At 55.0% G+C, this 11,674-nt stretch overlaps 1 protein-coding gene across 1 annotated transcript in view; it reads right to left on the bottom strand.

The window, feature by feature from the left end:
• Positions 1–463: 463 nt before the first annotated feature.
• The window catches only part of LOC140722345 (NACHT, LRR and PYD domains-containing protein 12-like), a 58,110-nt gene continuing 46,899 nt past the window's right edge, over positions 464–11,674 (bottom strand). Inside the window, exons 8-13 of the mRNA XM_073037110.1 lie at positions 4,750–4,836; positions 2,017–2,187; positions 1,691–1,861; positions 1,365–1,535; positions 1,039–1,209; positions 464–551 (exon numbers count right to left, since the gene is read on the bottom strand). Coding sequence (XP_072893211.1) covers positions 464–551; positions 1,039–1,209; positions 1,365–1,535; positions 1,691–1,861; positions 2,017–2,187; positions 4,750–4,836 — 859 coding nt within the window. The remainder of the gene's footprint in view (positions 552–1,038; positions 1,210–1,364; positions 1,536–1,690; positions 1,862–2,016; positions 2,188–4,749; positions 4,837–11,674) is intronic.

Below are 11,674 nucleotides of genomic sequence, written 5' to 3'. Positions count from 1 at the left end.
GCCGTGTCCGGGATCGCTGCAGATCCAGGGTCACTGCCGAGGGATTTGTCCATTTAACATCATTATATCGGCCAGGCTGCCGAATGCACCGTCCTCAGCAAAGGGGGCAAAAGGATTCACCCCCGGGATAATCCCCCACCGCCCCGGGACACCGGTGTCCCAGACTGAGCCCCGGACCCCCGGGCTCTTCCTGTCCGGGTAATCCCCCCGGGTGTCTCGTGGGGAGTCTCGAACACGCACTTCCGGCGGAAGCTGCCCCGCCGGACAGCAGGCGGAAACACGTCACTGCGGGACCGCTGCGAGCGACGCACACAGCGCGAGGCCCGAGCCGGTTCCGTTAAAACCGTTGGGAATCAGCCCCGGCGCGCGGCCGTTAAAGGTAAGGGCGGGAGTTAAAGGGGAGGGCGGGGAGTCGGCCAAATGTCCCCATCCCGCGGGCGGGGATGTTCACACATTCAGATGTTCACACGATCACTGTCAGTCCGGGTCTGACTCCCCGCAGAGGCTCCAGTTCCTTCATCCCGGTCTCACTGAACTCATTCCCCCCCAGCCTGAAACAGATGGGAGAATAAAGATGAAATAAACAGATTACACAACAGTGTCAGTAACTGGGGACCGGGGTTAATGTTTCAACAACACTCAGAGACAAATATCACCAGAAAACCCGCGGATCCGCTGACATTTTATCACATTGAACATTCACACAAACACTCACCAGATCCGCTCCAGACTCGGGAGGGTCAGTATGAGGCGGCGGAGAGCGGGGACAGATCGGTCTGACAGAGAGTTTGATGTCAGGTCCAGATCCGTCAGTGATGGGTTTGTACTGAGAGCGGAGACGAGATCCTCGGCACCAGAATCTGTGAGACCAACATTGTCCATCCTGGAGATGAGTGAGAGTGAGGGTAAAGGACACAGAGAGACAGGAGACGGTACAAATCCCCAGTGTTTATCAGTAACACCATTACTGATCACATTAATGTTCAGTGTCAGACACCCAGTGACTGTAAACACAATCTCCCACAGTCTGGTACTTACCACAGTTTCTGTATTTTACACTCCGGGTTCCTCAGAGCCGCAGACACCAGTTTCACTCCTGAATCTCCCAGTTTATTATCACTCAGGTCCAGCACCGTCAGTGATGGGTTTGTACTGAGAGCGGAGCCGAGATCCTCGGCACCAGAATCTGTGAGACCGACATACCTCAGCCTGGAGATGAGAGAGAGTGAGGGTGAAGGACACAGAGAGACAGGAGACGGTACAAATCCCCAGTGTTTATCAGTAACACAATTACTGATCACATTAATGTTCAGTGTCAGACACCCAGTGACTGTAATCACAATCTCCCACAGTCTGGTACTTACTCCAGTTTCTGTATTTTACACTCCGGGTTCCTCAGAGCCGCAGACACCAGTTTCACTCCTGAATCCCCCAGTTTATTACCACTCAGGTCCAGCTCCGTCAGTGATGGGTTTGTACCCAGAGCGGAGGCGAGATCCTCGGCACCAGAATCTGTGAGACCGACACTGTCCAGCCTGGAGATGAGAGAGAGTGAGGGTGAAGGACACAGAGAGACAGGAGACGGTACAAATCCCCAGTGTTTATCAGTAACACAATTACTGATCACATTAATGTTCAGTGTCAGACACCCAGTGACTGTAAACACAATCTCCCACAGTCTGGTACTTACCACAGTGTCTGTATTTTACACTCCGGGTTCCTCAGAGCCGCAGACACCAGTTTCACTCCTGAATCCCCCAGTTTATTAACACTCAGGTCCAGCTCCATCAGTGATGGGTTTGTACTGAGAGCGGAGACGAGATCCTCGGCACCAGAATCTGTGAGACCGACATTGTTCAGCCTGGAGATGAGAGAGAGTGAGGGTGAAGGACACAGAGAGACAGGAGACGGTACAAATCCCCAGTGTTTATCAGTAACACAATTACTGATCACATTAATGTTCAGTGTCAGACACCCAGTGACTGTAAACACATTCTCCCACAGTCTGGTACTTACCACAGTGTCTGTATTTTACACTCCGGGTTCCTCAGAGCCGCAGACACCAGTTTCACTCCTGAATCTCCCAGTTTATTATAACTCAGGTTCAGATCCGTCAGTGATGGGTTTGTACTGAGAGCGGAGACGAGATCCTCGGCACCAGAATCTGTGAGACCGACATTGATCAGCCTGGAGATGAGAGAGAGTGAGGGTGAAGGACACAGAGAGACAGGAGACGGTACAAATCCCCAGTGTTTATCAGTAACACAATTACTGATTTTTTTTCTTCAGCACGACTGCGCAAGTCGGCCAGTGAGAACAACGAGAAGAGTTTAAAAGGAAGACAGATTTACAGAGCGAGCGTCAGAGGAGCGGGAGACAGAGTAGGAAGGCTTTGGATCAACGGGGCTTCGGCGATAAAGGGTCGAGGCGAGGTAGGTTATCTGTTGACAATACAGACAGAGAGTATGTGTGTGAGGCTGGTTTTCTTTGCTCGGTGTCAGATGTGGGAGATCCTGGAGACTCCCAGCCTCCCGGATGGCAACATCTGCACCCGGTGTGTCGAGCTGCAGCTCCTTAGGGACCGAGTTAGGGAACTGGAGATGCAGCTCGATGACCTTTGTCTGGTCAGGGAGAGCGAGGAGGTGATAGAGAGGAGTTACAGGCAGGTGGTCACACCGGGGCCACGGGAGACTGAAGAAGTGGGTCACAGTCAGGAGAGGGAAGGAGAAGTGGATGGTACTAGAGAGTACCCCTGTGGCTATTCCCCTTGACGATAAGTACCCCTGTTCAAGTACTGCTGGAGAGGGGTGGGGACAGCCTACCTGGTGGAGGCAACAGTGGCCCTGTGGCTCAGAAGGGCAGGGAAAGGAAGAGGAAGACAGTAGTGATAGGTGACTCTGTCGTTTGAGCGCCAGATAGACGATTCTGTGGATGCAGGAAAGAAACGTGGATGGTCGTTTGCCTCCCAGGTGCCAGGGTCCGGAATGTTTCAGAACACGTCCAAGATATCCTGCGGTGGGAGGGAGAACAGCCAGAGGTCGTGGTACATATTGGTACCAGTGACATAGGTAGGAAAAGGGAAGAGGTCCTGAAAACAGACTACAGGGAGTTAGGAAGGAAGTTGAGAAGCAGGACCGGCAAAGGTAGTAATCTCGGGATTACTGCCTGTGCCATGCGACAGTGAGTACAGGAATAGAATGAGGTGGAGGATGAATGCGTGGCTGAGGGATTGGAGCAGGAGGCAGGGATTCAGATTTCTGGATCACTGGGACCTCCTTTGGAGCAGCTGTGACCTGCACAAAAAGGACGGGTTGCACTTGAACGCCAGGGAAACCGATATCCTGGTTTGCTAAGGCTATTGGGGAGAATTTAAACTTGAATTGCTGGGAGGGGGTGTGAACTGAAATGAATTGATGGCGGAAAGGGAGGTTGGCTCACAAATAGAGAAAATTTGGAGACAGCGCGAGAGGGAGCATAGGCAGGTGATAGAGAAGGGACGCTCTCAGACCGATGGTTTGAGATGTGTCTATTTTAATGCAAGGAGTGTTGTGAACAAAGCAGATGAGCTCAGAGCGTGGATCAGTACTTGGAGATATGATGTGGTGGCCATTACAGAGACTTGGATGGTGCAGGGACAGGAATGTTTATTTCGAGTGCCAGGCTTTAGATGTTTCAGAAAGGACAGGGAGGGAGGCCACAGAGGTGGGGGCATGGCACTGTTGATCAGAGATAGTGTCACGGCTGCAGAAAAGGAGGACGTCATGGAGGGGTTGTCTACAGTCTCTGTGGGTGGAGGTTAGGAACAGGAAGGGGTCAATAACTCTACTGAGTGTTTTGTATAGACCTCCCAACAGGAACAGGGACATCGAGGAGTAGATAGGGAGACAGATACTGGAAAGGAGTAACAATAACAGGGTTGTTGAGGTGGGAGATTTTAATTTGCCAAATATTGATTGGCATCTCCCTAGAGTGAGGGGTTTTGACGGGGTGGAGTTTGTTAGGTGTGTTCAGGAAGGTTTCCTGACACAATATGTATATAAGCCTACTAGAGGAGAGGCTGCACTTGATCCGGTATTGGGAAATGAACCTGGCCAGGTGTCAGGTCTGTCAGTGGGAGAGCATTTTGGAGATAGTGATCACAATTCTATCTCTTTTACCATAGCATTAGAGAGGGATAGGAACAGGCAAGTTAGGGAAACCTCTAATTGGAGTAAGGAGAACTATGAGCCTATCAGGCTGGAACATGTAAGCATAAATTGGAAATTGATGTCCTCAGGGAAACGGACCAAAGAAATGTAGAAAATGTTCAAGGGATATTTGTGTGGGGTTCTGAGTAGATACGTTCCAATGAGACATGGAATGGATGGTGGGGTACAAGATCCGTGGTGCACAAAGGCCGTTGTGAATCTAGTGAAGAAGAAAAGAAGAGCTTCCAAAAGGTTCAAAAATTAGGTAATGATATGAATATGGAAGATTATAAGGCTAGTCTGTCAGCGAGTTTGATATCAGGTCCAGCCCCGTCAGTGATGGGTTTGTACTGAGAGCGGAGATGAGATCCTCGACACCAGAATCTGTGAGACCGACATTCTCCAGCCTGGAGATGAGAGAGAGTGAGGGTGAAGGACACAGAGAGACAGGAGACGGTACAAATCCCCAGTGTTTATCAGTAACACAATTACTGATCACATTAATGTTCAGTGTCAGACACCCAATGACTGTAAACACAATCTCCCACAGTCTGGTACTTACCACAGTTTCTGTATTTTACACTCCGGGTTCTTCAGAGCCACAGACACCAGTTTCACTCCAGAATCTCCCAGGTCATTCCCCCCGAGACTAAACACAAATAGACAGATTGATGAACATAATGATTAAAACCGTGGGTCTGAGGCAATTTCTCTCACTCGGATATTTCAGGAAACATTAAACCCTTTATTAATTCACTGATCATAATTCCCATCACTGTCAATGTCCCTCACTGCCCAGCTCCAATGAATTCACCAAATGTCAGTAATTTCGTCTGTCGGTGTGACCCTGTAAACTCCACATATTCTCTCTCATTCCCTGATGGTTAGAAAAGTGTTCCTGACGTGAGACAGTCGGAAAGGGCAGGGGTGAAGGGGAGAAAGTCAAACAGTGAGGAAGATTTGAGAATCGGGGAATGTCGATGGGAGATGCAGGAAGAGACGACACCTCAGGTAAAGGATGGAAAGACAAAGAAGGAAGTGGATATGGAAGAGAGATCCCTCAGGAGGAAGGGGGATGGGGGAGAGAGATCCCACAAGAAGAAGGGGGATGGGGAAGAGAGATCCCGCAAGAGGAAGGGGGATGGGGGAGCGAGATCCCACAAGAGGAATGGGGGTGAGTGATCCCAAAGGAGGAAGGGGGATGGGGGAGCGATATCAAACAGGAGGAAGTGGGTTGGGGGAGAGAGATCCCACAGGAGGAAGGGAGATTGGGGAGAGTGAACCCACAGGAGGAAGGGGGATGGGGGAGAGAGATCCCACAGGGGGAGAGAGATCCCACAGGAGGAAGGGGGATGGGGGAGAGAGGTCCCACAGGAGGATGGGGAAGTGTGATCACACACGAGGAAGGGGGATGGGGGAGAGAGATCCCACGGGAGGAAGGGGGATGGGGGAGAGAAATCCCACAGGAGGAAGGTGGATGGGGGAGAGAGATCCCACAGGAGGAAGGGGGATGGGGAAGAGAGCTCCCACAAGAGGAAGGGGGATGGGGATGAGAGATCCCAACAGTTGGAAGGGGGATGGGGGAGAGTGATCCCACAGGAGGATGGGGGATGGAGGAGAGAGATCCCACAGGAGGAAGGGTGATGGGGGAGCGAGATCCCACAAGAGGAAGGGGTATTGGGGACAGGGATCCCACAGGAGGAACGGGGATGGGGGAGAGGGATCCCACAGGAGGAAGGGGGATGGGGGAGAGAGATCCCACAGGAGGAAGGGGGATGGGGATGAGAGATCCCAACAGTTGGAAGGGGGATGGGGGAGAGTGATCCCACAGAAGGAAGGGGGATGGGGGAGGGAGATCACACAGGAGGAAGGGTAATGGGGGAGCGAGATCCCACAAGAGGAAGCGGTATTGGGGACAGGGATCCCACAGGAGGAACGGGGAGAGGGGAGAGGGATCCCACAGGAGGAAGGGGGATGGGGGAGAGAGATCCCACAGGAGGAAGGGGGATGGGGGAGAGAGATGCCACAGGAGGAAGTGGGATGGGGGAGTGTGATCACACAGGAGGAAGGGGGATGGGGGAGAGAGATCCCACAGGAGGAAGGGGGATGGGGGAGAGAGATCCCACAGGAGGAAGGTGGATGGGGGACAGAGATCCCACAGGAGGAAGGGGGATGGGAGAGAGAGATCCCACAGGAGGAATGGGGATGGGGGTGAGAGAACCCACAGGAGGAAGGGGGATGGGGGAGAAAGATCCCACAGGAGGAAGGGGGATGGGGGACAGAGATCCCACAGGAGGAAGGGGGATGGGGGAGATAGATCCCACAGGAGGAAGGGGAGTGGGGGAGAGTGATCCCACAGGAGGAAGGGGGATGGGGGCGAGAGAACCCACAGGAGGAAGGGGGATGGGGGAGAGAGATCCCACAGGAGGAAGGGGGATGGGGGAGAGAGATCCCACAGGAGGAAGGGGGATGGGGGAGATAGATCCCACAGGCGGAAGGGGAGTGGGGGAGAGAGATCCCACAGGAGGAAGGGGGATTGGGGACAGAGATCCCACAGGAGGAAGAGGGATGGGGGAGATAGATCCCACAGGAGGAAGGGGTGTGGGGGAGAGAGATCCCACAGGAGGAAGGGGGTTGGGGTCGATAGATCCCACAGGAGGAAGGGGGATGGGGGAGAGAAATCCCACAAGTGGAAGGGGGATGGGGGAGTGTGATCACACAGGAGGAAGGGGTATGGGGTAGATAGATCCCACAGGAGGAAGGGGGATGGGCGGGAGAGATCCCACAAGAGGAAGTGGGATGGGGGAGAGAGATCCCACAGGAGGAAGGGGCACGGGGGAGAGAGATCCCACAGGAGGAAGGGGGATGGGGGAGATAGATCCCGCAGGACTAAGGGGGATGCAGGAGAGAGATCCCACAGGGGAGAGAGATCCCACAGGAGGAAGGGGGATGGGGGTTAGGGATCCCACAAGAGGAAGGGCGGTGGGGGAGAGAGATCCCACAGCAGGATGGGGGATGGGGGAGACGTATCCCACAGGAGGAAGGGGGAGTGAGATCCCACAGGAGGAAGGGGGATGGGGGAGACGTATCCCGCAGGAGGAATGGGGAGAGAGATCCCACAGGAGGAAGGGGAATGGGGAAGAGAGATCCCACAGCAGGAAGGGGGATGGGGGAGACGTATCCCACAGGAGGAAGGGGGAGTGAGATCCCACAGGAGGAGGGGGGATGGTGTGAGAGTTCCCACAGGAGAAGGGGGATGGGGAAGACGTATCCCACAGGAGGAAGGGAGATGAGGGAGAGGGATCCCACAGGAGAAGGGGGATGGGTGAGGCAGATCCCACAGGAGGAAGTGGGATGGGGGAGTGTGATCACACAGGAGGAAGGGGGATGCGGGAGAGAGATCCCACAGGAGGAAGGGGAATGGGGGAGACAGATCCCACAGGAGAAAGTGGGATGGGGGAGTGTGATCACACAGGAGGAAGGGGGATGGGCGAGAGAGATCCCACAGGAGGAAGGGGGATGGGGAGAGAGATCCCACAGGAGGAAGGGGGATGGGGGAGAGAGATCCCACAGGAGGAAGGGGGATGGGGGAGACAGATCCCACAGGAGGAAGTGGGATGGGGGAGTGTGATCACACAGGAGGATGGGGGAGAGAGATCCCACAGGAGGAAGGGGGATGGGGGAGAACGATCCCACAGGAGGAAGTGGGATGGGGGAGTGTGATCACACAGGAGGAAGGGGGATGGGGGAGAGAGATCCCACAGGAGGAAGGGGGTTGGGGTAGATAGATCCCACAGGAGGAAGGGGGATGGGGAGAGAGATCCCACAGGAGGAAGTGGGATGGGGGAGTGTGATCACAGAGGAGGAAGGGGTATGGGGTAGATAGATCCCACAGGAGGAAGGGGGATGGGGGAGAGAGATCCCACAAGAGGATGTGGGATGGGGGAGAGAGATCCCACGGGAGGAAGGGGGATGGGGAGAGAGATCCCAAAGGAGGAAGGGGGATGGGGGAGAGAGATCCCACAGGAGGAAGGGGGATTGGGGACAGAGATCCCACAGGAGGAAGAGGGATGGGGGAGATAGATCCCACAGGAGGAAGGGGTGTGGGGGAGAGAGATCCCACAGGAGGAAGGGGGTTGGGGTCGATAGATCCCACAGGAGGAAGGGGGATGGGGGAGAGAAATCCCACAAGTGGAAGGGGGATGGGGGAGTGTGATCACACAGGAGGAAGGGGTATGGGGTAGATAGATCCCACAGGAGGAAGGGGGATGGGCGGGAGAGATCCCACAAGAGGAAGTGGGATGGGGGAGAGAGATCCCACAGGAGGAAGGGGCACGGGGGAGAGAGATCCCACAGGAGGAAGGGGGATGGGGGAGATAGATCCCGCAGGACTAAGGGGGTTGCAGGAGAGAGATCCCACAGGGGAGAGAGATCCCACAGGAGGAAGGGGGATGGGGGTTAGGGATCCCACAAGAGGAAGGGCGGTGGGGGAGAGAGATCCCACAGCAGGATGGGGGATGGGGGAGACGTATCCCACAGGAGGAAGGGGGAGTGAGATCCCACAGGAGGAAGGGGGATGGGGGAGACGTATCCCGCAGGAGGAATGGGGAGAGAGATCCCACAGGAGGAAGGGGAATGGGGAAGAGAGATCCCACAGCAGGAAGGGGGATGGGGGAGACGTATCCCACAGGAGGAAGGGGGAGTGAGATCCCACAGGAGGAGGGGGGATGGTGTGAGAGTTCCCACAGGAGAAGGGGGATGGGGAAGACGTATCCCACAGGAGGAAGGGAGATGAGGGAGAGGGATCCCACAGGAGAAGGGGGATGGGTGAGGCAGATCCCACAGGAGGAAGTGGGATGGGGGAGTGTGATCACACAGGAGGAAGGGGGATGCGGGAGAGAGATCCCACAGGAGGAAGGGGAATGGGGGAGACAGATCCCACAGGAGAAAGTGGGATGGGGGAGTGTGATCACACAGGAGGAAGGGGGATGGGCGAGAGAGATCCCACAGGAGGAAGGGGGATGGGGAGAGAGATCCCACAGGAGGAAGGGGGATGGGGGAGAGAGATCCCACAGGAGGAAGGGGGATGGGGGAGACAGATCCCACAGGAGGAAGTGGGATGGGGGAGTGTGATCACACAGGAGGAAGGGGGATGGGGGAGAGAGATCGCACAGGAGGAAGGGGGTTGGGGTAGATAGATCCCACAGGAGGAAGGGGGATGGGGGAGAGAGATCGCACAGGAGGAAGGGGGTTGGGGTAGATAGATCCCACAGGAGGAAGGGGGATGGGGGAGAGAGATCCCACAGGAGGAAGTGGGATGGGGGAGTGTGATCACAGAGGAGGAAGGGGTATGGGGTAGATAGATCCCACAGGAGGAAGGGGGATGGGGGAGAGAGATCCCACAAGAGGATGTGGGATGGGGGAGAGAGATCCCACGGGAGGAAGGGGGATGGGGAGAGAGATCCCAAAGGAGGAAGGGGGATGGGGGAGAGAGATCCCACGGGAGGAAGGGAGATGGGGAGAGAGATCCCACAGCAGGAAGGGGGATGGCGGAGAGAGATCCCCCAGGAGGAAGGGGGATTGGTGAGAGAGAACCCACAGGAGGAAGGGGAATGGGGGAGAGAGAATCCACAGGAGGAAGGGGCACGGGGGGAGAGCGATCCCACAGGAGGAAGGGGGATTGGGGACAGAGATCCCACAGGAGGAAGAGGGATGGGGGAGATAGATCCCACAGGAGGAAGAGGAGTGGGGGAGAGAGATCCCACAGGAGGAAGCGGGATGGGGGAGATAGATCCCGCAAGACTAAGGGGGATGCAGGAGAGAGATCCCACAGAGGAGAGTGATCCCACAGGAGGAAGGGGGATGGGGTGAGAGATCCCAAAGGAGGAAGGGGGATGAGGGAGAGAGATCCCACGGGAGGAAGGGAGATGGGGAGAGAGATCCCACAGCAGGAAGGGGGATGGGGGAGAGAGATCCCCCAGGAGGAAGCGGGATGGGGTAGAGAGATCCCACAGGAGGAAGGGGCACGGGGGAGAGAGATCCCGCAGGAGGAATGGGGATTGGGGACAGAGATCCCACAGGAGGAAGAGGGATGAGGGAGATAGATCCCACAGGAGGAAGAGGAGTGGGGGAGAGAGATCCCACAGGAGGAAGGGGGATGGGGGAGATAGATCCCGCAGGACTAAGGGGGATGCAGGAGAGAGATCCCACAGGGGAAAAGAAGACTTGAGGTTGTGTTGGCAGATAATGTGAAGGTAAACCCGAAGGGTTTCTACGAGTATATTAAGAGTAAAAGGATAGTAAAGGACAAAATTGGTTCCCTAGAAGATCAGAGTGGTTGTCTATGTGGTCTATGTGTGGAGCATCACGAGATGGGGAAGATCTTAAACAGTTTTTTTGCGTCAGTGTCTACTCAGGAAACTGGCATAGAGGATATGGAATTAAAGGAAACAAACAGTAGTGTCATGGAACGCGGCCAGTGAGTGAGTGGGCCAGTGAAGGAGTGGAAATTTGAGGCTTTGACTCGAGAGATTCTGGCAGTTTTGGCAGTTGGACTGTGCAAATCAAGACAACCAAGATTTGAATAGCTCAGACTCAGCAGAAAGCAGCTGATTGACCAAGCAGTTTGAAAAGCTCAAACAAATAAATAGAGGGATAGCTCAAGCTGAGCGCCCTGTGGAAAGCGGCCAGTGAGTGAGTGGAGATTTGAGGCTTTGACAGTTCTTTACAATGGCTCCTGAGTCAGTGATGTGCCTTTCCTGTGAGATGTGGCAGTCTTGGGGGAACTCCCCTCTCCCGCAGAGTCACATCTGCCAGAACTGCTTGCGGCTGGGCGATCTGGAAGACCGTGTGAGGAATCTGGAGCAGCAGCTGGATGACCTTCGACTCATAAGGGAGAATGAGGCAGTCATAGATGAGAGCTACAGGGAGGTAGTCACACCTAGGCTGCCGGAAGCAGGTCGCTTGGTGACAGTCCGAGGGGGGAAAGCGAAGGAGAGTAGACAGTAGGTGCAGAGCACCCCTGTAGCCATTCCCCTGAATAATAAGTTTACCGTCCTGGATACTGTTGGTGAGGACGACCGACCAGGTGTGAGCCACGGTGTCAGGGCCTCTGTCACTGAGTCTGACCCTGTGATGCAGAAGGCTGGGACGGAGAGGAGGAGAGCTGTCGTCATTGGAGACTCTATAGTCAGGGGAACAGACAGGAGATTTTGTGGACGTGAGAAGGAAACCCGCATGGTTTGTTGCCTCCCGGGTGCCAGGGTCCGGGATGTGTCTGACCGGGTACATGACATCCTGGTACGAGAGGGAAAGCAACCAGAAGTCATGATACATGTTGGTACCAATGACATAGACAGAAAGAGGGATGAGGTCCTGAAGGGTGAGTTTCTGGAACTAGGCAGAAGGCTGAAGAACAGGACCTCAAGGGTGGTGTTCTCAGTCTTGCTGCCAGTGCTACGTGATAGTGATGGTAAGAATGGGAGGAA

Source organism: Hemitrygon akajei, unplaced genomic scaffold (genome assembly GCF_048418815.1).
Source record: "Hemitrygon akajei unplaced genomic scaffold, sHemAka1.3 Scf000075, whole genome shotgun sequence".
In the NCBI taxonomy this organism is placed as follows: domain Eukaryota; kingdom Metazoa; phylum Chordata; class Chondrichthyes; order Myliobatiformes; family Dasyatidae; genus Hemitrygon; species Hemitrygon akajei.
The sequence above is the reverse complement of the archived record's forward strand: the minus strand, read 5'-3'. Positions and strand labels throughout refer to the sequence as shown.